The sequence below is a fragment of the Acomys russatus genome, chromosome 1 (genome assembly GCF_903995435.1).
Source record: "Acomys russatus chromosome 1, mAcoRus1.1, whole genome shotgun sequence".
In the NCBI taxonomy this organism is placed as follows: domain Eukaryota; kingdom Metazoa; phylum Chordata; class Mammalia; order Rodentia; family Muridae; genus Acomys; species Acomys russatus.
Window position 1 is genome coordinate 116,598,886 of NC_067137.1, and position 26,952 is coordinate 116,625,837.

The following is a 26,952-nucleotide window of genomic DNA, read 5'->3' on the forward strand; positions in this document are numbered from 1 at the left end:
CCCCGCGCCTTTTGTGTGCAGCTTCGCCGCCGCGCGCGCCCATTCCCTAAGCGGCCGCCGACCGAGGGGCGTCGGCGCGCGCGGTCCCCTCGGCGGGCGGAGGGCCCCTCCGCCCCGCGTGCACCCCGCACCCCATCCTCCGGCCGCCGCCCCGCGTCTCGGGCGGACACGCGCGCTCGCCCCCGCCCTCGAGACCCCGCCGCTCGCCCCCTCCCCCGGCCCGTCGGCGGGCGGGAGGCACGCGCACGCGCCGGCCCGGGCACGCGCGCCCGCCAAGATGGCAGGGGCCGGGGCCCAGCTGTCAGTCGCCGCCGCCGCCGCAGCGGTCGCGCTGCCCCGCAGCTAGCGGCCCGGACGCCCGCAGGAGAAGATGAGCCCCCGCCGCTGCCTGCAACCCAGCCAGACGCGGAGCCGCCGCGCCCGGGGCCGGCTGCCCCGCTAGCGCCCCGTCGCGCCGCGCCTTCATCCCCGGCCCCGTGCCCGCCTGGCAGCCACGATGAGGTGAGTCGCGGCCTCGATCGCGGCGAGGCCGAGAGCGCCCGGCGTGGGTTGAGGGATGCCCGAGCATCCAGGCGGTACCGGAGACCCCGGGCGGCGGCCCAAGCACCGGTAGAGGCGCAGGCCGCGGGGTCTGCGGGAGGCCGCGCCCGCCTTGCGGTGCCTTCCCGCTGCGCGCGCCGCAGCCGCAGCCGCGGTCCTCCTCACTTTGCCCTCTGTAGCTCTCCTCCATCAGGGCGCTCTCCTCTTCGCCTTTCTTTTCTGACCTGTCTCCTTTGCTTTTGCGAACCCGTAGAGTGTGTAACCCAAAAAGGTACTGCTGTTGGTTTGTCAGGGAGCCTTGTCAACACCCAGAAACTCGCGTGTCCTCTTCATTCGCTGCACCCACCCTTCCTCTACAGACTACCGGTAGCCTGAGTTCTAAGGTGGTGGTGGGGGCGCGAGTGGTGGCATATATATTTTTCCCCCCATGTGTGGTGTTATCTTCCAAACACATCTTCCTTAAATCCAATTGTAGATTCGTTTCACCTGTTTTGTGAACTGTATAATTCAAATAATGCACTATGTAATTATTGTGTCTGGCTTCTTTCATCAAAGGTATTTCTGAAGTTCATCCATCAGGCTTGCATGGTCGCCCTGCATAGTATAGATAGTCCACAATTTATGCTTTCTCCTATGTTAGTAAGTTCTGAGTTGTACTTCCTGAAGCATTCATTTCTATTGAGTATATATTATAGTTTTTTAAACATAAAAATATGCATATCTTCCGTTGTAGTGGATAAAGCTAAATTCCCAAATGTCATCAATTTATACCAGCAAGCATCAATAGCTCTTGTTTAAAATCCCTGACAACCTTTGGTATTGTCTGTCTGAAAATTTAGCCATGTGAGTATGAAGTGAAGTCAAGTCCATCAGAGTTCTAATTTGCAGTTTTTGGTTGGCTAATGAGGCTGATTGGTTTTTTTGTGTTTGTTTGGCATCCCTCTCTTTCTTTCTTTCTTTCTTTCTTTCTTTCTTTCTTTCTTTCTTTCTCTCTCTTTCTTCCTTCCTGCCTTCCTTTCTTTCTTTCTCTAGACAGGGTTTCTCTGTGTAGCCTTGGCTGTCCTGGACTTGCTTTGTAGACCAGGCTGGCCTCAGACTCACTGTGCTCCACCTGCCTCTGCCTCCCAAGGGCTGGGATTAAAGGCGGGCGCCACCACTGCCTGGTTTATTTGGCATCTTTTATAAAGTGTCTGTTAAATGCTGTCCAGTTTTCTTTGAGGGGTTAGTTGTCTTTCTCCTAGTTGGTAGGGTTTCTATTCCTAAGTGAAGAAGATAGCTAGCTTTTTACATCTTGTAGAAATCTTAAATGTTTTGTTTTTCACGTTAAATGATATTGTCCACCTGGAATTGGTTTTTGTGTAACATGCAAAAGGAATTACATTGCATTTTTACCTAGACTCATTTATTCCTCACTGTTTATCAAGATCACCTTTTCCCTCAAGTGCACTGCCACCTTTGTCATCTTCCAGTCTTCCTTTTGGAGTCATGCCTGTCTGAGGAACATCTTTTATTGTCTGTCTGTTGCAGTGTTGAGTATCAGAGCCAGGGTCTTGCATTGCATCTACTGAGCTTTTGATTGTTTGGTGTTTGCCTCCTTTAGGCATATGCATTCATATGTGCACACATGTTTGTGTGTGGGGGGCACACGAGGGCCTGGGCTTGGCATGGGGAGCTCTCCAGCTTCTTCCTGAGGCAAGGTGCCTCAATTGAACCCACAGCTGGAGTTGCAGGGAGGCTGCCACACCCACCCTACTTTTATATGGGTTGTATGGATGGGCCCTCCTTCATGCTCCCATGGCAAGGGATTACCCTTGGGACCATCTCCTCAGTCTTTTTTTTTTTTTTTTTTTTTGAGACAGGGTCTTGTTATGTAGCTCAGACTGGCCTGGAACTCACTATCTTCCTGTCTGCTGGGAGTGTATACCTCCAGGCCTGCTCCTTTTGATATTTATTCATAGGTTCTGCTGGCAACAGATTGTTAGATTTTGTTTGAAAATGTTTATCCTTCATTTTTCTTTTATAAAGAATTTTATTGAGATGAAACTCATATCACAAAACACCCATGAAAGCGTGCAGTTTATTGGTTTTTAGAATATCCACAGAGCTGTACAACCATTTCCACTAGAACCTTTGCCTTCATTTTAAGGAATCTTTTCATTGGTTAGTTTCAGAACTCAGGACCTCCACTGCTTAAGCCTTTTAAAGCGGTCTTGTAGTCTGATTTGATTGTTCCAGTAGAGAAATCACTAGTGTTGTTCCTTTGAGAGTAGGTCTTGCTTTGTCTGCTTCTTGTTTTTTGTTTTTTTGTGTTTTTTGTTTTTGTTTGTTTGTTTGTTTTGAGACAGGAGCTCATACCAGAGTCCAGGCTGCGTTCAACTTCATGGCTATGCTCAGTCTCTTGAGTGCTGGGGTTACAAGCCTGAGCCCCCACACCTGGCTTGTTGAGCGTTCTCTTTGCCTTTGGTTGTCAGTAATTTCTCGACCGCCCCCCCGGCCCCATTTTCTTCTTTTTGATGATGTCTAGCCCATACTGGCCTTGCACTTGAGATCTTCCTACCTCAGCCTCCTAAGTGCTGGGATGACAAGTGTGCAACACTGCTCAGTCTCAGTCTCTTGTGCGTTCTTATCTTTACAGTTGGTTCCTTATGGCTTCTGCTGCTGCTGCTGCTGCTGCTGCTGTTTCTCCTCCTCTTCCTCCTTTTTTTCTTTTTATTCCAGATAGGTGTTTCCCTATAGCCTTAGCTATCCTGGAACTTACTATGTAGACCAGGCTGTCCTTAAACTGCCGTGCTTCGTGAGTGCTGGTCTTATGGCTTCTTGAATCTGTGGATTTGTGTCTTTCATTCGCTTTTCACACACCTGCTGTTAGGGCTGCCTTTACCCATTTTTCTCTTACGTTTGCTTCTAGGACTGCAGTTATTTATGTGGACCATTTTATAGATATCTATTTCTCTTTCATTCTTTATCCTTTTTATTTGTCCCTCCGTTCTTCATTCTGGATATGTCTTCATTTTTATATGTCTTTTCTGCTTGATAGGAGAGGCTGTTGTTGAAACTACCCACTGTGTTTTTAAGTTCAGTCACTGCCGTCTTTCAATCACAGTCTGGCTGTCTTTTATAACTTCTAGTTATCTGCTCAGCTTTTCAGCCTTGTCTTTTATCTCTCTGAATGCACAGTTATCTTTGTCTGTGTTTGATACACAATGTCTGTGTTGAATCATTTCCAGGCCCCTTTTCTGCTGATCTTCATGTTGTTATTGCTCCTTGTGTGTCTACTTTTCTTCCTCCTCCTCCTCCTCCTCTTCCTCCTCCTCCACCACCACTTTTTTTTCTTTTAGAATGTGTGCTGGCTACAGAACTTTTTTTTTTAAGATTTATTTATTATTATGTATACAGTGTTCTGCCTGCAGAACGCCCGCATGCCAGTAGAGGGCACCAGATCTCAGTATAGATGGTTGTCTGCCACTATGTAGTTGCTGGGAATTGACCTCAGGACCTTTGGAAGAGCAGCCAGTGCTCTCAACCGCTGTGCTCTCAACCATCTCTCCATCCCCACAGAACTGTTTTTAAAAGTAATTTGAGGCAGAAGGTGATGTTTTTCTTTCCTAGAAGCAATTCACACTTGTTCTACTGTGGAGTCTCCTTGGTTCAGTTTCAGGGAATAAATATGTTTCTAAGCTGAGTTTCATCCCACAGGAGGGCCAGCCTGCTCTGTTCATCCATCTTCCCTAGAGTTTACTTATCACCAACACCTTAACATTCTTCCCAGGATCCCCCGATGCTTTTAAGGAGGAGTTCTATATTAGTTTGCTTCTCCATTGCTGTGATAGAACATTCTGATCAAAAGCAACGTATGGCTTCTTTGGCTTACAGATTAAAGTCCATTGTCAGGGAAGCCAAGGCAGGAACTTAAGCAGAGACCACTACTTACTGGCTTGCTTCCCATGCCTTCCTCAGGTGCCTTTTTTTTCTAAGATTTATTTATTTACTTTTATGTATATGAGTGTTCTATCTGCATGTCAGAAGGGGGCCTCAGATCCCAGTATAGATGGTTGTGAACCACCATGTGGTTGCTGGGAATTGAACTCAAGACCTCTGGAAGAGCAAACAGTGCTCTTAACCACTGAGCCATCTCTCCAGCCCTAGGTGCTTTCTAATACAGCCAGGACCACCTATCCAGAGGTGGCGCTGCCCACAGGGGGCTGGGCCCTTGCACATCAACCATTAATCAAGAAACCGCCCCCAGAGTCTTGCCTACAGGCCAGTTGAATGGAGGCGGTTCCTCATCAGAGGCTCCATCTGTCCAGGCGACCAGCTTATTAGTCTCTGACAAGCCCACTTAAGTGGCTCTAAGCAAGCATTTGTTGTCGTTTGTCTGGTGTTTGTGGTCTATTAACTAACAGATTTTTCTGGTTTACTTCGTCTACAGTTATCAGAAACAAAAGTTCTTTGTTTCTGTATTTCCCAGGGACACTTTGAGTCGAAATTCAATTCTGGGAATTTATGCTGTTGAGTAATGGCAACTGTGGAGAATTGTAACAGTTGTTTGCTTGTCCCAACTGCATCCAGTTATCTGTTAGTTTGTTAAATGCTCTTATATCATTTTTTAAAAAAAGCAACCAACCAAACAAACAACAAAAGAAAACACCCTGGGACTCTTTTAATATATAATCAATTTTTTATTTTTATTTTTTTATTTTTTTTTAAATATTTTAATTTTAATTTATGTGAGTTGGTGTGAGTGTGTCAGATCTTGGAGTTACTCACAGTTGTGAGCTGCCATGTGGGTGCTGGGAATTGAACCCCGGTCCTTTGGAAGAGCAGGCAGTGCTCTTAACCACTGAGCCATCTCTCCAGCCCCTATAATTAATTTTTTAAAATGACATTTCAGCTCAGAAGTGTAAGTCAGGGATGTAGGGTGATGGTGGTGCTTTCTGTTTCAAGCTTCTTTCTTCTGTGTAGTCAGTCTCCTTAGTGGTTGATAAAAAACCATCCTTTCATGGAGCCTTCTGGAGGAGAATCTGCAATGTTTGACCAGAAATAGTACAATTCTCAGCCCCAATCTTTGGATCCAGTAAGAAGGCAGACTGTAGAAATGTAAGTCTTTAAATTGACTTCCAAGAGGAGTTATTCACTCCTTAATTCTGTCTTCTATTCGCAATTCATTTTTAATATGCCTTTAAGTTTGTTTAACCGGATTCATTGTTGAGCATATTGGTAGCTGGGTATCTACAACATTTATATTTACTTGGACCTGAAGCTTCGGCTTTTGCAAATAGCAACTGAGACCAGAGGTCCTTATGTCTGTGGGCAACTGTTGATTTGATTTGGTTACTTTTAAGTATAGGACACCAAATCATCCCTCCTCCTCCTCCACCTCACAGTGATCAGCATTGAGGAGCCAGGCGGCGTTCACCTGGGGTCCCCAGGAGCCTGAGGCGGGGGGCGGGGGGGCGCCGGGGCGGGGTGGGGCGGTCATTTGAACAGAAAAATCTGAAGCTAGATTGGACAAGCGTAGTGAGACCCATTTCTCAAAAATAAAACAATCTTGGGCTGGAGAGATGGCTCAGTGGTTAAGAGCGCCACCTGCTCTTCCAGAGGTCCTGAGTTCAATTCCCAGCAACCACATGGTGGCTCACAACCATCTATAATGAGATCTGATGCCCTCTTCTGCAGATAAAGCACTCATATACAATAAATTAAAAAAGAAATCTAAAAAAAAGAAAAAGAAAGAAAGAAAAAAAGAAATAGGCTTTTGTGACCTCAGAGGTGTGGGGATTTATTTCCCCGACTGTGCAAGGGTAGATACTACCTGGGTGTCCTCCGCTTTTATTCAGTTCCTGTTTGGTTGGACTTAGCTTTTTGAGTCTTGCTATGTGACCAAGGCTGACATGGAGCCCTGTGTGTATCCTGCGGTCTTCAAGCTTGCAATCCTCCTGCCTCTACCTCCTTAGAATTCAGTTCTGATACTGTCCGTGCCAACTCCTACAGGCCAAGGACTAGGTCCTGAAGACTGCCCCGCAAACAGTCCCCATCCAGGAACTTACAGGGTTCTTTTTGTGCCCCCTACCCCCCCCCCCCCCCCCCAATCCTGATTACATACTTTAGTCATTTATCTACTGGGAACACTGTGTTCTGTGAACATTTTCCCAATCTACCTTTTATCTTTAAAATTTTAATATGTAGAAGTTTATTTATTTTTTAATTTATTTTTTGTCATCGAGTCATTTTCCATGTGGTTTCCTAACACGTTTACGCTTAGGATAGTTTTGTCTATAGAGATTTGCTTTGAACTTGGGTGGGGTTTTTGTTTTCTTCTGAATTCCTGGTCAGGCACTTGACTGAGTTGGTAATTTATGTGGCAGGGATATCAGCAATGACTGCAGTTTTCTGGGGACATGTGAGTAAATGTCTATACCCAAGAGGATAGCACTGACAGACCAAGAAGTGATTCCATCCGATTCCTGCTGGTTTATCAGGGGTCATGGTCAGGAGCGTGTGTGACTTGGGCAACTGCAGCATTTAATAGCCCACGCCAGCATGAGTGACTGACTCTGAAACCTGCATCCCTGCTGTTCTCTACCCAAGAGCCTGCTCATTGTCAGCAATTGTTTACTGCTTGTATAATATAACTTGGGTAGTGCCTTGTTCTGTCTTTCCCAGCCTCCTTAGTCACTTTGCCGAGTCTCAGGAACATCCTTCCAGGAGGATGTTTCAATTCAGAGGAAATGGCTATACTGTTTTCTAGATGGATGACAATGCCAGCAAGCCATTGCCAAAATTCGAAGGGATAGGACTGCAGCTGTAGTGTCTGAAGAAATGAGGCTCCTGTGGTCCTCAGAAAGCTTACTTGCCTCTGCCAGGGCCAGCTTTGTATGCGTAAGGCATGGCTAGTCCAGCATATGAGCAGGTCTGTGTGTGTGTCGGGGAAAATCTCACGTGACCTAGGGTGCTGTGCCCGTTGTGTCATGTAGATTGCTAATTATAGTAGAGCATAGTCTAAGGTGCACAGACACAGGCAGGCTTTATTCATTCATCATCACCAGCCTTCTCTTGTTAACATGGCCAGGCCAAGGACCCTTCTGAACCTACTGTTAGAGACTGAGGGTAGAGCACGCCTTTAATCCCAGCACTCAGGAGGCAGAGGCAGGCGGATCGCTGTGAGTTCAAGGCCAGCCTGGTCTATAAAGTGAGTCCAGGACAGCCAAGGCTACACAGAGAAACTCTGTCTCAAAAAACAAAACAAAACAGATGAGAGAGAGAGAGAGAGAGAGAGAGAGAGAGAGAGAGAGAGAGAGAAGAAAAGCATTTTTTTCCAGATGATTTGCCATCTTTAGTTTGAGCAGTAGCATTCTTTTATTAAACTAATGTCACTTCTGGGGACGTAGTTCAGCTTATGAGGCTCTGAGTTCCACCTTTAGCACTAAGAAATCAATCAAAAATCAAATCAATCAGTTAGTAGATCAATCAGAGATTCACAAAATTATTGTCACTGAGTTGTGCTGGCTTTGTTTGATTTAATCTGTATTTTTATCTTGTCCATATACTTTTATAGTCATAAGACATAAATTAACCAACACTGCTTCCTTTGGGATTTTCTTCTCTAAGGAGAATTTGTTCATGCAAGTTTGAGAAACCCTACGTTAATCGCTTCTCGGCCTTTCGGTTAAGATAAAGTGGAGAAGCCCTACAATAGTCCCTCAGCTTGATGAAGAGGCTCTGGAATTGTGAGTGGGTCTGAGTGCTGGGCTAAGATAGAAGCTTAGAACAGAGCACCCCTAGAAAATAAGCTTGCCCCCCCCACCTCTGAAACAGTTATAAGTAGAGGGCTCTCCCTCACAGTGTAAGGAAATCACCTCCAGAAGTCTTTTTCTAGTGGAAAGTTTTTCTTAACTTAAAAAAAAAATGTTTTCTTCTTTAAATGTAGTATGTGTTGAACGTGGAGAATCTGAGAACAGAGGTATAAAGAAGAAAACAAAGTCCGCACTGCAGCGGTGTGTGGTGGCCCGCACTTCCGGTCAGCGCTCAGGCTGCAGGAGGGCTGAGTTTAAGTCCAGTCTAGGCTACGTTTAAAACTTCACTTAAAAAATGTTAGCGGAGGATCTTTTTTCCTTTTAGGCATGACATTTGAATAAGACATTAAATAACTCTGAGATGAATATCTCTGTGCACCTCTGAGTATTTCCTCAAGATAATTAGCAGCTGGATTGCTGGAGTGCGAGGGGGTGGAGGGGGGAAGGTGGGGGCGGTCCTCCCACGCGCGCACACACACACACACGCGCACACACACACACGCGCGCACACACACACGCACGCACGTGTCTGCAATGCTCCCCCACCCCACAAGGCTCAGGGAACATCACAGAAATAATGTAAGAGCCAGCTGTTGGGGAGGTGTGCTTTGGAATTGTCTTCTGGGTACCGCAGGGCTGTTGGGCTCCCAAACTCAACACTTCTGGTGTCCTGCATAAGACCTGTAAAAATCTGGGCCCAACAACATTTCATCGTGGGACAGCAATGGTGGCTGGGGGAAGGAAGGGGGGGTCTTTCTTCATTGGTGTAGCTACAGATATGTTACCCAGGTAAATAGCCTCTCACCCATGCTCCTGCAGGCAGCCCTGTTTCATCTCTGCTTTACGTAGGCACAAAACACATAAAAGTCCGAGGGGACCCTGCTGTGGTTTCGGTGTTACGGTGGGAGAAGGAGGGGAAAATGAAGCTGAGTAATAGGGAGTTAGGAGGACTAAAATTCATTATATAAATGTATGAGTTAGTCAAATAATTTAAATGTTAAATCATAAAAAGGGCTGGGGTGGAGGAGTAAGGGGGAAAAGAAGGAGCCTAGGTTTAGAATGGTGTAGTTCCACCTGTCCGCCAGTGGGGGGAGCCCTGTTCCCAGTTCCTCTGTAGGTGTTAGCTGAGAAGGTAGAGTGCCCTTGTCTTTAGGGCTGTTCCAGTGAACTTAAGATTTTTGTTTAGCTGGAGAGATGGCTCAGAGGTTAAGAGCACTGTCTGCTCTCCCAGAGGTCCTGAGTTCAGTTCCCAGTAACCATATGGTGGCTCACAACCATCTACACTGAGATCTGCTGCCCTCTTCTGGCCTGCAGGAGTACATGCACATAGAACACGCACCTACATATAAATAAATCTTTTTAAAGATTTTTGTTTGTATTTATAAATTTGCATTTATAAATTTACATTTAATTTATCCACATATACTTTAAGCAGCCCTAGTGGTAGAGTTAGGCAGCCTTGGATTTTCCCTATTAGTTAACAGATATTGAACACAATTTAAGGTCTATGACCCTCCATTTGCAAATGACATATAAATATGGTAGCCCTACTTCCGAGACCTTTTTTTTTTTTTTTGACAGCAAATGAGAACGTATTAAAAGTTAATGGGGCTGGAGAGATGGGTCAGAGGTTAAGGGCACTGACTGCCCCTCTAGAGGTTCTGAGTTCAATTCCCAGCAACCACATGGTGCCTCACAACCATCTACAATGTGATCTGATATCCTTGTCTGGCCTGCAGGTGTACATGCAGGCAGAGCGCTATATACATAATAATAAATAAATATTAAAAAAGTTAATGGCTGTGATATTTATTCTGTTCCACCACAATTTCTTCTGTGAAGACAATAAGCCCTGAAAATGTAGAATGATTCTGAAGATATTCTGCCCCTTTATCAGGTCACAATATAATGTCCTCCATGTGTGGCAGTTGGGGAAGGGTAGAAACAGAAGTTGCTATTGGCTCCTCAATATCTATTAATTTACTTATTTATTTACCTCCTGTGCTGGGGATCAAGGCCAGGGTTTGTACGTGTTAGCTAAGCAGCCTGTCACTAAGCTGCATCTGCCGGTCTTGGTTTGTTGTAGCTGTGTAGCGTGGCCTGAAATTCACGCTCCTATCTTCCTGAGTGCTGGGATTATGGGTGTGTGCCACATGCCTGACAGATACTTCAGCTCTAAAAATGAGTCAGGGTCATGTTCTGTAAAAGTCACAAAAGGTAAAACAGGAGAGGGGTTGGGGATTTAGCTCAGTGGTAGAGTGCTTGCCTAGCAAGCGCAAGGCCCTAGGTTCGGTCCTCAGCCCTGGGGGGGGAGGGGGGAGACAAAATAACAAAAAGGTAAAACAGGAGCAGCTGTTTACAGGTAGAGGAGATAGTGGTAGCAGAAGTGCAGATCAAGAGAAATGCATATTGCAGCTGAGCACATTTAGCTTGAAAATTCACAAAACCCGTGGCAGCCAGACAAGTGGCAGAGCCGGTGTGTGCCTCTTATTCTTACTGTGAGATGTGCTTTTGTAGAGCTCTAAACACGTCCTTCACGTCTTCCAGAGACCATAGACAGCTGAGCTTATATTTGGGCGGCCTCTTCATACCTTGTTCTGTCTTTTGCCCTGTGATAGGTCTGCCCCCGAGCCAGGTCCATAAAGGGTCTGTCCCCACCGCCTTCTCCTGTTAGCATTCTGTGCCTTGCCTGCCACACTGCAGCTTCTGTTGGGGCGGCGGGTTCATTGCTCTAATCAGCCTCTCTCTGAAAGAATCTTAAGCAAGAAAAAACTCGATGAACTAAATCACACAGTTGATCAAAGTCTTGCCATTGTTACCTTGCTAATTTCTTAGTCTTCAAATCTGGAGTTGGGGGATTTAACTCAGTAGCATTCCTAACTTTGGTTCCCAGCAGCAGTAGCACCACCATCTCTTCAGATTTAAAAAAAAAAAAAATTTAAAGCTTATATGTACCTTACATCCGAAGTAGTACTTGTCCCATAGCCTGAATGAAGGACTCCTTGTTAGTTGCCTTTGGACTGTCGTGTGTTTTCTCTTATGTAAATGTTTTTAGTATGTAAGTTTGTCCTGAACACCATGGGCTTTACAAAGGCAGAAATCTTTTGAAGTCTGTTGGATACGTAGAGCCTACCACTATGCCTGGTACATGGTAGATGCTTTGTAAGCACTGGCACAGACACATACAGCTAAAGTGATGGCTTATCATGGCATCCTTCCAGTTTGGCTGGGAGACTCCTAATTATGATATTGCAGACAGGCACATCCATTGGTAGATGCTGGCACAGAGACGCAGGCTGTTTTTATTGTGCTCGGAGGATTAACGGATTGCTGGGTCGCAGTGTCTTTGTTGTCATACTGCTGCCATGAGGTTTTTGTTTGATGACATGGTGGATTTTCTCTATTATTTCCTTTGCAAGGACTGTAACAGTCAGTATCCCAGCTGCTCTTCAACTTTATTGTGTGTGGAAACCATTAGAAGCAAAGGAGGTGTGTGTGTGTGTGTGTGTATTTATCATTCCGCATGGAGATCCCAGGTCCCCGTCTCCAGGAAGAGGGAGGGAGGGAGGGATGCTCATGTCTTGGGATTTCAATCTTGTAGGAACAGTAACCAGATAGTTCCCATATACTCCTCCCTGCGCAGTCCCCTCTGTTACCATCTAGAGCATTAGTGTGAGGTTGCTATTGAAACATTGTTAGCTGAAGTCTGTTTATTCACATTTCCTTTGCTTTGTGTGCCTTTCTGTTCCATAGGCTCCTCTTGATAGTAAAGGTTTCTCTGGCTTTCATTTTTCTTTTTTTAAAGGTTTATTTTAAGAAACTTAGTTATGAGTTTATATGTGTCCGTTTTTTGTGCACACGTGTGTGAGTGCCTGTAGAGCCCAGAGGCGTAGGTTAACTGGAGTTACAGAAGAGTCTGAGCCATCTGACATGGATGCTCAGCTCCTCTGGAAGAGCACACTGTACTCTTAGCTACTGAGACGTCTCTTCAGCCCCTGACTTTTCCTGTCTTTCACCCACCTCGACTACTTTGGAGGACCACTGTGGGCTATATTAAACAATTCCCATCACTGGGTTTTGTCTGATATTTTCCTGGTGCTTAGCCTGGGAGGTGCAGAGGTGAAGTGCTGTCATCTGTTATACTGAGGGCAGATACTAGGCTATGTTGCTGACCTTGGTCACCTGCTGATGTCATATTCCTCACTTCTTCTCTGCTAGGTTCCTCTTTTCCCTCTGTGTTACTTTTCTTACAGTGGCCAAATACCTCACAGAAACAATGTAAGGAAAGAAAACTGTTGTTCAGAGTAGGGAAAACAAAACAAAGCAAGAAGATTGAGTGCAAAGGAGTGTCAGGCAGGGGCACCTGCCAGGGACAGGAAAGCTCTTCAGCTTTAGAGGGTGGCTGTCCCTGTGCACATGTGCAGAAGCTCATGGGATGGGAACATGTACAGAGGGGCTTTACCCCAAGCTGAGCAGGAAGCAGACAGAAAGGAAGAGGGTCCTAGGGACAAGGTACTGCCCCCAGGGACATGCCTGCAGTGACCTCCTTCCTGTTTGGCCTGACACACAGGCCCATGCAGCACATTTTACAGTCACACCACAACACACCCTTCATACTTACTGACTCATTCCACAGAAGCCATTGTGCACAACCTCTGTGGAAGCCGGGTATGCTACACTGAGCAGTGGTTTTGAAATGTTAGTGGTTATGTATTTATGTTAAGGGATATTAGAAAAACACCAGGTTATTTTGTCTGTAGTGTTTTGAGTGTGTTTTCTAAAAGGCTGGACCTGAGATCAAGGCTTATGTGGGACAAAAGTGGAGGGAGGTATTACTGTAGCTACGCAGAGTCCAAAAGGCCCTGATATCTGAGAAGAAAGGGAAGAACAAGCACGTTTTAGCTACTGCCCCATTGATCAGAGGTAACCCCAGCACACTAAGCACCTGAGCCTGGTGACAGTCATACCAAAGAGGCTGCCATGGTATCTTACCGGGGCCACAGCAGAGAGCCAGCAGTGTGGGCTTGTAAGCGCTTATTATTATTCTTACTAAATAAAAGGTAAATATATTTCATTTTCCAGTCCTTTCAGTTGTTGCTTCTCAATTTCCAATTGTAGCCAGTAAATTCTTTACACTCCTTGATCGAAGTCAGCTATTTTTTTGCATGTGTGTGTGTGTGTGCAAGTGTGTGTGATTTTATTCAGACATTCAAATCTCTGATCCATTTGGAATTTCACACCCGGCTTGAGAGATGGATTCAACTTTACCCTTTTCCACCTGGTTATTTAGCTACCCAAGTACTACTCCTTAGAAAGCCCATTTGCTCCCAGTGTGTGGAGTCCTGTTTGTTTGTTTGTTTGTTTGTTTTATCACACATAATCAATTGTACCTCTTTCTGGACTTTCCATTCTGTTTGCTGGTCTCTTTACAGGTGTTTATTTATTCCTGTGCTTATACTTGGATTTCAATTGAAGAAGCTTTGGGTTGGTTTGAACACTTTGTAGGGTTAGTACTGTCATTGCTCTGTTAAGAATCCAGGAACTGTTCAGCCCATGAGGCCAGATGTCTCATCTGGTCCTCGGTATACGCCGGAATCCCAAAGAAATGGGCTACAATGCTAGTGAAAAGGAATAGACTTGTCAGGCAGAGTGAAAGCAAGCTGGCAAAGAGATGGAGGAGCATCCTTCTTCTTTGTCTTTTATGTAGAAGGTGTGGCCCAGATTAAAGGTGTATCTACCCACGTCAAAAGATCTGGATTCAAAGTGTATCTTCCTACTTCAAAAAAAAAAAAAAAAAAAAAAAAAAATCAGGATTAAAAGTGTGCTGTCCCACTTCAAATGATTTAATTAAGAAAAAAATTCCTCACAAGTGTACCAAGCTACTTGGGTTTTAGTTAATTTCAGATGTGGTCAAGTTGACAATTAAGAACAGCCATCACAAGTCAACTCCTTGTCAACTTGACACACAGTCATATCTCCTTATGTCATACTTAATTTCCAAATGAAAACAATATCCAAATCCTAATTACACCTGTAGTGATTTGAGTAGGAATGGCTCATATATTTGAATGCTTGACCATTAGGAAGTGGCACCACTTGAGAGTGATAAGATGTGGCTTTGTTGGAGTAGCTGTGTCCTTCTTGGAGGAAGTGTGTCACTGGGGATGGGGTCTGAGGCAGAAGCAGGAGGATCTCCGAATTTGAGGCCAGTCTGGTCTATAAAGTGAGTTCCAGGACGGTCAGGGCTACACAGAGAAACCCTGTATAAAACAACAACAAAAAGCCCACCAAGCCAGGCCCGGTGGCTCCGACTTGCTACTGTCTTCAGACCCAGATGTGATACTCTTAGCTCCCATCTCTGCCAGAGCGCCACCATGCTCCTTGCATGAGGCTAATGGTCCAAACCTCTGAAGCTGTAAGCAGGCCTCAATTAAATGCTTTCACGTTATACGCATTGCTGTGGTCGTGGTGTCTCGTCCTAACAACAGAACACTAGCTGAGACTAACGTGACTTAACCATTCCAAGGACAATTGCAAATGCATTATCAATTTTATTCTTTCAGTATCTCAAACTTAAAATGATAGTTGCCGATATTCTCTTTAAAAATCAAGAAAAGAAAAGCACAAATACCTGGACAAATCAATCCTTAACAAAATATGACAGAAACACTCCTTGTTTCTGTAATTGGTTGTGTGGCCTAAGCTGGTGTTTATAACCACCTTCCTCTACTCCCGCTCTGTGTTTTCTCCTCCTTCCACAAACACTTCAAACAGGTGTTGGCACTTTCCCTAGAGGACAGGCCTTCATTCCCGAAGGGTCACTGCCCTTTGCCATCACACCGGGATTAGGCTGTTGTAGCTTTCTATTGACTTTAGTCACAGGACATGACAGCACCAAGAAATGCCTTAGAGTAGTGGTTCTCAACCTATACGTTGCAACCCTCTTGGGGGCGGGTATCAAATAACTATTTCACAGGGGTCGCCTAAGACCATTGGAAAACACAGGTGTTTACATTCTGATTCATAACAGTAGCAAAATTACAGTTACAAAGAAGCAATGAAAATAGTTTTACAGTTGGGGGGGCGGGGTCGCCACAGTGTGAAGAAGTGAAGAATGGAAAACTGAGAACCACTCACTGCCACAGTGGATCGCCTGCACTCTGGGCATACTGTTCGTTACCTCCTTTGTGGAGAGACAGTCTCGTTTCCCCTCGGTGATCTGGATTGATCACCCCTCCGAAAATGTTATTCCTTCCTTAGCCTGTTCGGGTAAAGGGCATCAGAAGCCCAAAGTGGCCAGTGGGAAATCTGAGCTTCCAATTTAATAGGATGTTTGTTGTGGCTCCTGGAAGGAGCACTCCCCACTCTGGAACTAAAACTTCTAGGCCAGCAGAACTTAAGGTTGCAGGAACAGGAAGCAAAAAAAAAAAAAAAAAAAAAAAATGTCATAGTGAGTCACTAGGGGTGATGGTGAGTAGAGCTATTCCCTTTTCCACCCTCGATTCCTGGACCCATGAGTCTTGGCTGTGGGAGAAATCATAGCATATATTGGATGCTGAATTCTGCCCCAGCCTTCCAGGCTGCTGCCACATAATTGATGATGTAACTGTGTCTTCAAAAGGCCATTCCATCTTTCTAACAGACCAGCTGATTCAGGATGGTGAGGCACATGGGAAGACTAGTGGATTCCATGATCATGGCCTGCTGTCTCACTTCTGTGGCTGTGAAGCAAGTTCCTTGGTCAGAAGAAATATAGTGTAGAATACCATAACGGTGGATAAGACATGTTGTAAGTCCACGGATAATAGTTTTGGCAGAAGCATGATGTGCAGGAAAGGCAAACAACTAGAATAAGCACTTGCTCCAGGAAGGACAAAGAGTTCTTCTTTCCACAGATGTGGCCCAGTGTAGTAAGCCTGCCACCGGGTCACTGTTCACCCTGGGGAACTCAGTGTTGATCTCTGCTGTTTGCAGATCTGGCACTCAGCAGCAGCTGTAGCCAGGTCAGCCCTGGTGAGTGGAAGTCATATGGCCCATACATAACCTCCATCTCTGCCATCACAGCCACTTGGTTTTATGGGCTTATTGAGCAGGACCAGAAGGGCTTGGAAAAGAGGTTGATTGTCCACAGAACAGGTCATCCTATCTGCTTGATTAATCCTCCTTTGCTGAAGTCACATTTTGATGAGCATTTATGTGAGACACAGGTATCTTCACACCCTTTACCCATTTGAAGAAATTTATCTACATATTTTTTCTCCAGATGTCTTTCTCATCAATTTCCCAATTGCTCATCTGCCCACTGTGAAGATTTCCCTCTGTTGTCCTGAAAGAGGCTGCAGCTGTACGCTTCTGCGGGGGGGGGGGGGCAGGGTGTTCCTGTATATCACACTCAAACAAACTTTTGACTCTGCACTCAGTGGGCCTGTGTCAATAAACTCAGCCTGATCCAGTTTTATGTTCCTTTTACCATTATCCCCCACCCTTAACAACACCTTTCCACATGTGTTTCCCAGACTTCTGCTTGAATGAGTTAGCAAACTCAAGCTCTTTATTAGTGTAGCGCACCTCCTCATGGACTACACTTTCTACCCCCCTCACCACCCCTGTCCTCAGAAGCCTGTTTAGCCTTCAGTTTGGTTATTGGTCTAGAGACAGCTATTTTGGAGCCCTGAGGGACTTCAGTGTTGTCTTGCCTGGCATCCCCTCCAGAGAAAGTCACTGCTGGTTTAGCAGACAATGAAGGATTAATTTTCTTAGGGGAAATAGGCAATGTTCCAGGGGGTGTAAGTACATCTTCTGCTGAGGGTGGAGAGACTGCTTCCTCAGGTGAGATAAACCCTTGAGAGTCCGAGGGGTCTAAGTCCTCACTTCAATAGGGTCCTCCCACTGGTTCCCACCCCCCACTTACAGGATCCAGTTCTTTACTAATTAGTGCCCTTACTTTAACCATCAGCATCCTCCAAGACCAGGACTTGAATTTTTGCTGTAATGCAAACAACTTTATAATGAAGGCTTTGGGTTGATTTTCTGCGACTTGAGCTCTGTGGCTCCTGGAGAGAAGATGATCTCCTAGGCTGTGCGTGCGCATGTGCGCATATGGAATTTATTCAGAATGGCATACAGGCTGTAGTCCAGCTAGTCCAACAATGGCTGTCTACAAACAGAAGTTTCAAGAATCCAGTAGTTGTTCAGTCCACAAGACTGATGTCTCAACTGGTCTCCAGTATACATAGAATCCCAAAGAAGTAGGCTCCAATGCTGGTGAAGGACTGGACTTGCCAGGCAGAGCAAAAGCAAGCAAACAAAGAGAGTAAGCTTCCCTCTTCCTTCTCCTTTATATAGGCTTCTAGCAGAAGGTGTGGCCCAGATTAAAGGTGTGTGTTCCCTCAAAAAAAATCTGGATTAAAAGTGAGTTTCCCCACTTCCAATGATTTAATTAAGAAAAAAGCCAAAAACCAAAACCAAAACAAAACAAAAACAAGAACAAAAACAAAACAAAACAAAACAAAAAAAACCCTAAGCTGGCACACGCCTTTAATTCCAGTACTTGGAAGGCAAAAGCAGGCAGATCTCTGTGAATTCAGGCTAGCCTGGTCTATAAAGTGAGTCCCGGACAGCTAGGGCTGTTACACAGGAAAACCCTGTCCCCAAACAACAACAACAACAACAGCAACAGCAACAACAACCAAGAAGAGGAGGAGGAGGAAAAGGAGGAGGAGGGGAGGGGGGAACATAGGGTGGGAGTGGGGGTGGGGGATCTCTTACAGGTGTGCCCAGCCACTTGGGTTTTAGTTCATTTCAGTTGTAGTCAAGTTGACAACCAAGAATGGCCGTCACAAAAACCAAACCAAGCAAGCAAGGAAGCATATTTACCAAACTACACAAGGGCGACTAAAGTAGTTAAGAACACTCGCTCCCTTGCAGATGACATGGGTTTGGTTCCCAGCACCCACATGGCAGCTCACAACTACTTGTAACTCTATTTCCTGGGGATCCATAGCTCTCTCTTAACTTTACTGGGCACCGAGCAGTTGTGTGCTGCACATACATACATGCAGGCAGAACACTCAAAATAAAATGAGTAAATATAGTTTTAAAAGTAACTTAAAAAGATCATACAAGGGTAGATTCATAAACTACCTTCACAAAGTTCAGCAGCTTTCTGTTCAAGTTACAACAGAGATACTTGAAAAGGCCCTCCCTGCTTCCAACCCCGAAGATCCCCCACCTTAGGTATTTAGTTAATCTGGGATTATGCACTCATTTGTTTGAAGTCTCCAGATACTTACATGCGCAACCAGAATTGACAACTACCGAGCTAGTCTGCTTATTTATCCAGCACTCCAGTCTTAGCCCTTATCATTGGAGCAGCTTGAATGTGGTAAGCGCTCAATAAATATGTGTTGAATGCTTCATCAGTCCCTCGACTTTCAGATATACAAGACTTCAGAGGCCGTTTGTTGACTGGCAAGTAGAGCAGTGAAGCCCAGGTTTCTTACCTTCAAGCTCTGTCTTTGGCTACCTCCTTTGTAAGCTTGCCTCCTTAGTTCTTCTGTTCAATGTTGCGCCTTCTACCCCAGTTCCTACTCCACACTGAAAAAGGAGGCATGAGCCATAGATGCTTACACAGATAACTGGCTGGACTGTTGTGACATCAGCCTCTGCTCTGTGTCAGCCCACCTCTAAGTCAAGGGAGAGCGGAGCAGGGGAGAAAGAGGCTAAGAACATGGGACTGAGATTCACTGTGTTTCTCTGCTGCTCTCAGGCTTTGAGCCTCTGAGTTCTGCTACTCAACTGTCATTCTCTTTCTGGTCTCCCCCCGCCCCCGGCCCCGGGGTTTCTCTGTGTAGCCGTGACTGTCCTGTACTCGCTTTTATAGGCCAGACTGGCCTTGAACTCACAGAGATCCGCCTGCCTCTGCCTCCCTGAGTGCTGGGATTACAGGTGTGCACCACCAGGCCTGGCTTCTTCTTCTGCTTTTAAAAGATTTATTTGGCACACATGTGTGTGCATGCGTGTGCTGGTCCCTGTGGAGGCCATAGGCACCAGATCCCTCTAGAGCTGGAGTTACAGGTGCTTGTGAGCAGCCCAGGGTGGGTACTGAAAACTGAACTGAGTCCTTGAGTCCTCTGCAAGAAGAGTAAAAACTACTGAGTCATCTCTCTAACTCTCTTCTTCCTTCCTTTCCCCATCTTTAATGGAGCTCTCCACCCCCCATTTCAGCAGTGAAGCAATCAGGTTTTTAGAATACTTGACATTTGGATTGTTTATTTTAATTAGGATTCTCATGGCTTTCTGTTAAGGTAATTCCAGGTCCATCTTCCCATAGCGAAGTTACTTTATCTACCTTTTTCTTTTCTTTTTTTTTTCTTTCCTCTTTCCTTTTTTTTTTTGGAGACAGGGTCTCCCTGTGTTAGCCTTGGCTGTCCTGGACTCGCTTTTTAGACTAGGCTAGCCTTGAATTCATAGCAATCCACCTGCCTCTGCCTCCTGAGTGCTGGGATTAAAGGCGTGCACCACCACCCCGGCAACCTTTGACTTGTATATAAGCTTCCCAGAAAAACTCCAAAAATGGTGGAGACCAAATAGGAAAAGCTATAATGAATTATAAAGGATTATGGAAGGAAATTCCCTCTAATTGTGTGTGTGTGTGTGTGTGTGTGTGTGTGTGTGTGTGTGTGTGTGTGTGTCCATGTCTCCTCTGACTCACTGTTTAGACTAGTCCAGTAATAACAAGGAAAGATTTATTTATTTATTTATTTATTTATTTATTTATTTATTTATTAAGTTTGAAGGCATAGGGGGAGGTACAAGGCAGAAAGGATTTGCCAGCCCAAGATTTAGAAAGATAGAAACCTTGGAATATTAGGGAGACTTTTGGCACCATTTGAGCCTTGGAAGCAGTTATCACTGAAAACTTGTTACCTGAGCTCAGAGCAAGAAAGGCAGACTAGGAAGATGAACACTGGCATCCTAGTGTGCCCAGGAGGAAAAATGCTTATAAATGCCCAATCCCCTAAGGACCCTACGTAAGGGTAAAAGTAAACCAGAAATAGGTTGTCCCAGAAATCAAGAGGAGAAAGACACCAGGAACAGGCATCTGGTCACTGGATCTGTGCATTCTAGAGAATAAATGTGCTACATCTTTGCTTGTTGACTGTGACAGTCTCCTTACAGAGGTAAGTGCAAGTGTTGTTTGTCCCTGGGAAGCACCTGTGAGCAAATGTGTCTGGTACCTCCCCTCAGGTGTGTGTTCATTGGAGGGGGTACTTTCCTTAATCCTATACCATGTACTCTTCAGGATGGGAAGAGAAGTGAGACTGAGAGTCATTTAGAGTCAGGAAAGCCCTAGGAAGTCAGTACTATGACTATGTGTTGTTTGCTTGTTTATTATTTATTTATTTGGGCTGTGTGTACATTCAGGGGTGTACTTTGCCTGGCCTGCATGTGGAAGTCAGAAGGCAACTTTCAGGAGTCAGCGCCATTTTCTACCTGTTGAAGCAGTGTCTCATTGTTTCTGTCGCTCTGCGTACTCCAGACTAGCCGACCTGCAATCTTCTGGGCACCACCGCTCTGGCTATTAACATGGGTTCCACGGAGTAGACTGAGGCGATCAGCCTTGTAGCTAGTGCTTTCACCCACTGAGCCAGCTTCCTGGACCAAACCTTTAAGTATGTGTGTGTACATGCCGAGGTATGGGTGTGGTGGTGAAAGGGCAGTTTTATGGAGTTAGGGCTCAGCTTCCGCCTTTATGGGGTTCCAATAATCAACCTCAGATTGTCACCCAGCTGAGCCATCTCACTAGCCTGCCTTGTGCTTTCTATGTTTGAGATAGTGTGTCTGGTGACTGTTTTCTGCAATGTAAACACACGACTAAAAGTGTTGTTAAATATTTTATGTAAATATAACTTCCAGAATGTTGGCTACGTGTAGTTTCCTTAGTTAAGCCTGTGATCAACATGTGATGAACACAGTTCTGAACATGTATAGACTTACTTCTTGCCGTTCCTTTAACAGTATGGCTTAACAGCTTTTCACACAGTATTTACATGGTATGAGGTATTGAAGGAGCCTAGAGGTGATTTTAAACACACAGGAGGATATGCAAATACAGCGCTGTTTTATTTTGTTATTGTTATTATTTTAATGTTGTTTATTTTTAATTTTAAAACTTTTATTCATGTATCTGTGTCTGTCCATGTCTACTGGTGTCAGTAGGGGCTGGAAGAAGGCATTGGATTCCCTGAAGCTGGATTTACAGGCAGTTGTGAGCTGCCAGACATGGGTGCTAGGACTTGAGTTAGCATTCCCTGGAAAAGCAACCACTGAGCCATCTCTCTAGCTCCTACAGTGCTCTTTTATAAAAGAGATTTGAGGAGGATGGCCACTCTGTTCTGATTCTGCCTGTTACAGTTTTTTTGATAGGCCTATCTGTCTCCCAGTTGTCTTCTCCATATCCCTGGGCAAATTTCATTGGGTCTAGCTACTTTTTTATTGTTTCGTTGTTCACTTTACATCCTGATTGTAGCCCCTCCCTCATTGCCTCTCGGTCCCACCCTCCCTCCCTCCCCTAGTCCTCAGAAAGGGGGATCCCTCCTCCCCTAACATCTGACCTCAGCCTATCAAGTCTCATCTGGACTTCTTCCTCTGTGGCCTGGCAAGGCTGCCCTGCAAGGGGGAAGTGATCAACGTGTGGGGACCAGAGTCCGGGTCAGAGGTAGCTCCTACTTGCCATATTACGGGGCGCACCAGGAGACTGTGCTTCCTACCTACTACATCTGAGCAGAGGGTCTAGGTCCTCTCCATGCATGGTCCTTGGTTGGTGCATTAATCTCTGCAGCATCCCCTTCCTCCACCTAGATTTGTTGGCTCCACTGGTCTCCTTGTGGAGTTCCTGACCCCTCCAGGTCCTTCTGTTCCCCAGCTCTTCCATAAGACTCCCTGCACTCCACCCTGAAGTTTGGCTGTGAGTGTCAGCATTTGCATTGGTCCCCTGTGGGGTGGAGTCTTCCAGAAGACCCTATGGTAGGCTCCCGTCCTGGTCTTTCTCTTCAACTGCTTCCAGTGTCTGTTTGTCCTCTTGAAGGGTCTAGCTACTTTATATGGCTTACCTCAAATTAGATTTTTCTGAAGGCCTGCCTTCCACTGAGCTCAGATTTGTTTAAGTCTTACCAGTTTAGGTTCTCAGCAAGTAGGGTGATGCACACCTCTGTAATACCTGAGGCAGAAAGGTAGTGAGCTCAAGGCCAGCCTGGGTTATGCACAGTTTGAGGCAAGCTTGGGTTTCAATAGACCAGTCTCAAAAAAATGAAAGCAAGCAAAGGAAGACAAGCAATTTAGATTCTCCAACTTTGTCTTGAACATAGGAAGAATCTGGGCCTGCCACACACAAAGTTTTATGAGCAAAATAGAATCATGACCCATGCTAGAGCTAGTTTGCCATAGATAAAAATCAGATGTGGGGCTGGAGAGACAGCTCAGAGGTAAAGAGCACTGATTGCTCTTCCAGAGGTCCCGAGTTCAATTCCCAGGAACCACATGGTGGCTCACAACCATCTATAATGTGATCTGATGCCCTCTTCTGGCCTGCTGGAGTAAATGTGTCCACTGGCACCACTATCTCCTGGCAGCTGAGATTGCCAATTGAGTAGCTCAGGGCTTTGTTGATAAACATTTCCTTTCCTGGACAGAAGGTACTTGCTGTCTTTGATCTGTGTCACTAAGAGGAGCTGTAAGCAACAGACTGACAGAGTCCCAATAGGACCAGCACTAAAAAGGACCAATTGGTCCCTTCGCAAGAGCAGGCAGTGATGTCTCTAAGTGTCGTCTGTGGGCGATGAGGCAGTGACTGCCATTCTCACAGATGGGTGATGACTCATCAGACACTTGCTTTCAGTAGGCTTATTCCTGGGTCTGTGAGTAGAAGACATAACCTTCTTTCTATACCTGCAGCTCAGTCCCTAAGAGTTAAAACCAGGTGCCTCAAGCCTGTCTCAAGCTAGCCTCACAGGCCCAACATTAGTGAACAGTTGTCTACAAGGGTGCCAGTGGGGGAGATACTTTTAACAAATACCAGGAAAAATATACCAGACAGCAGAATATCCGTGTAACCTTGGACTCTAAACCATATGCAGAGTGTAACTCAAAATAGATTAAAACCTAAATACAACATCTAAAAGTTTAAACTCTAAAGAGCTGGGGATATACTGAGTGACAGAAGCTGGCTCCACAGTGTAGTGAGCTCTATCTCTGCAGGTATAAAGCCCTTTTCACATGAGTCACACATTTCTCTCCCCTCTTAGGAACTGTGTTCTCATTATTTGGATAATGTCATTTGCAGCACTTTTGACATTGATGAATTTCAAGTGCAATATCAGGATCGAGCTTCATACACACTGAGCAAGTGTCTTCGTTTTATTTTTATTTTGTTGTTGTAGCCTTCTTCCACCACTTAAAGTTATGATGGTTTCAGTGTATGCAGTCATGCAAACATGACCACCATTGTGTCCTGCTGTTCTGTCGTCGGCCTGTGCTCACTAGCTGCCACTCCCTATTGTTAGCATAACCCAACCCTAAAACTTCTCATCTGCCTTCTGTCTATGCGTTCATCCACTCTGCAAGTGGATGTATAGGGGTTTTCTGAGTGGCCCTTTATATTTGTCACTGCGTTTCTAAGGTTCAGTTACGTTACCTCAGTTTCAGTGCTTCCTCCCTTTCCAGCCTACCAATGAGCATACATACTTTGCTGGTTTGTCTTTCGATTTTACAGCATAGAAACACTGGCTGCTCTTGCAGGGGACCTGGGTTTGATTTCCGGCACCCACATGATGTCTTGGCAACCACCTGTAACTCTAGTTCCAGGAGATCTATTTTGAATTTTGCTCTGTCTATGTTATTTATCATTATGTGTCTGTTAGTTTATCATACTTTTTTATCTCCATAAATATTATTTTGTGGCAAAACAACACAAGTTATTTTATTATAGGTTTTTTGTTTTTGTTTTTTTAATTTTTTATTATGTTCTTTAAATGTATACATTTATATTATTACACATGAGTAAAATGAACTTCATACAGCAGGAAGAACCATGTGACAATCAGGAGTTATATAAATGTTACATTCATAGTGATTTGGCTACTTGTATTTGGCAAATGTGAAGTAAACATCTTCCCTATCTTGTTGGGTCTAAATTTCTGAATGGAGATTAATACCTATCATATCTCATCTCTATTAACTTAAAACATCTGTCTTGATCTAAAAACATCTTAACCCCTAACCTACTAAGCTTAATTGAAAGACTAAACTATCTGGTCTTTAAACCCATCAGAGACTTGAGAAAGGATAAAACTTAAATACCTGAGTGAACCTGGAGTGCAGCTTAGCAGCTTCCAAAATAAAAAAATGACCAAGACAGTTTACTGCCTGAACAGTCACCCAAAACTCTCTATAACAATGGAGCATCATCTTCAGCCTTCTGCCCCAATATATCTGACAGACATATTTGTGAGGCAGGAACTATTGAGGACTTGCTTAGCCTGTCTTGGCAGAGTTTGGCTGTCGACTCTATACTTTTAACATTTATTTTATTTTTATTTATTTGTTATTACTATTATTATTTTTTTTTTTCGAGACAGGGTTTCTCTGTGTAGCCTTGACTGTCCTGGACACACTTTATAGACCAGGCTGGCCTTCCAAGTGCCGGGATTAAAGGCATGCTCCACCACCACCCAGCTTAACATTTAATTTTTAAAAATAGCATTTATTATAGTGTGTGTGTGTGCATACATGCTCATGCACCATAGTATACATATGGAGGTCAGAAAACAACGTTTGGGAATCTCTTCTCTCCACCATGTGAAGCCAGAGGATGGAACTCATGTTGTCAGGCTTGGAGGAGCCTTCAAATCAGCCCAGTTCTCCCCTTTATTGAAAACAGGTCCTCTTCTCACACAGTATATCCTGATTGCAGTTTCCCCTCCTGCTACTCCTCCCAGTTCCTCCCTACCGTCCCTCCCATCCAGATCCTCTCCCTTTCTCCATCTGTCAGAAAAGAACAGGCTTCTAAGAGATAGCAATAAAACATAACAAAATAAAATATAAGGTAAGATGAAAAAAATCACACTGAAGTTGAACAAGGAACCAACAGAAGGGAAAGAGCCCAAGAGAAGACCCAAGAATCAGAGACCCACTCGCTCGCATACTCAGGAGTCCCATAAAAACAGTAAACTAGCGGCTATAATGTATACACAGAGGACCTGGTGCAGACCCACGAAGGCCCGGTGCTTGCTGCTGCAGCTCTGAGTTCAGGTGAGCTTTGTTCAGTTGGTTTAGAAGACCTTGTTCTCCTGGTGCTGTCCATCCCCTCTGGCTCTTAAACACTTTCCACCTCCTCGCCTGCAGCATTCTCTGGGCTCTGAGGAGAGGGATTTGTTAGAGAAATCCCATCTAGAGCTGTGTGTTCGAAGGTCTCTCTTTGGGTAATGTCTGGCTGTGGGTCTCTGTATTTGTTCTTATTGGCTATGAGAGGAAGCTTCTCTGATAATGGCTGAATAAGGCACCGATCTATGAGCACAGTAGAATATCATTAGGAATCATTTTATCACTTTTTTTTTGTTTGCTTGTTTGATTGATTGAATGATTTTGTTTTTTAACACTGGTAGTATTTGGTTTTGCCTTAGATCTCTGGGCTATCTAGTCTTTGGTTCTTGGCCACTCAAGCAGTGTTGAGTATGGGTTCCATCTTGGAGTGGGCCTTAAGTCAAATCAGACATTGGTTGGTTACTCCTCCGAGCTTTGTGCCATCGTTATCCTAGCATACTTTACAGGCAGGACAGCATTGTAGATCAGAGGGTCTGTGGCTGGGTTGGTGTTGGCATTTCTCCTTTGGTAGCCTGCAGAGTAGTGCTTCCTGTGCCAAAGGAACAAGAACAGAGGGTGAGGGTTCTTTGTGGGCACCAGCTAGACCTCTCTGTGTTCAGGGAGTTGTGTGGGTGTTGTCTTTTAACAATGGGGCCCTACTGTCAGTCTGTGGAGAGCAAACTATTGTCTTGGTAACAGTCTGGGTTGAGGATTTCCACTGGATCCTTGAACTAACAACGGAATTAGATGTAACCCAGTCCTGGTAGTGGAAGCTTCATTTGGTAACAATAGATGGCCAGTTAGAACTCCATTTCCCTTATTTGGAGACTTTTAAAAAGAATTTATTGTATTTTATTCAGATGACATTCTGATTGTTATCCCTTCACTTGTATCGTCCCATTCCCACCCTCCCTCTTCTGCCCTATTCCCCTCCCCTAGACCTCTGACAGAAGGAGACTCTTCTCCCACCATATGACCACAGCCTATCAGGTCTCATCCAGATAGCCTGCTTCCCCTTCCTCTGTGTGCTGCTGCCGGGCCTCCTCACCAAAGGGAAGTGATCTTACAGGGCCACCAGAGTTCATGTCAAAGGCAGTCCCTGCCCTCCCCACAATCGTAGAGAATGAGCTGTCCATTGGCTGGTTTACTGCATGCATTGTCCTAGGTTGGTGCAACAGTCTGTGCAGGTCCCCCTAGGTCCAGATCTGCCGGCCTTGATGGTCTCCTTGTGGGGCTCCTGAACTCTCTGGGTCCTTCC

The 26,952-nt window shown here is 45.1% G+C and overlaps 1 protein-coding gene across 1 annotated transcript in view; it reads left to right on the forward strand.

The window, feature by feature from the left end:
- Positions 1 to 277: 277 nt before the first annotated feature.
- Positions 278 to 26,952, forward strand: part of Evl (Enah/Vasp-like) — a 130,410-nt gene continuing 103,735 nt past the window's right edge. The window contains exon 1 of the mRNA XM_051151289.1: positions 278 to 501. Within this exon, the coding sequence (XP_051007246.1) occupies positions 497 to 501 (5 nt within the window). The 5' untranslated portion in view covers positions 278 to 496. The remainder of the gene's footprint in view (positions 502 to 26,952) is intronic.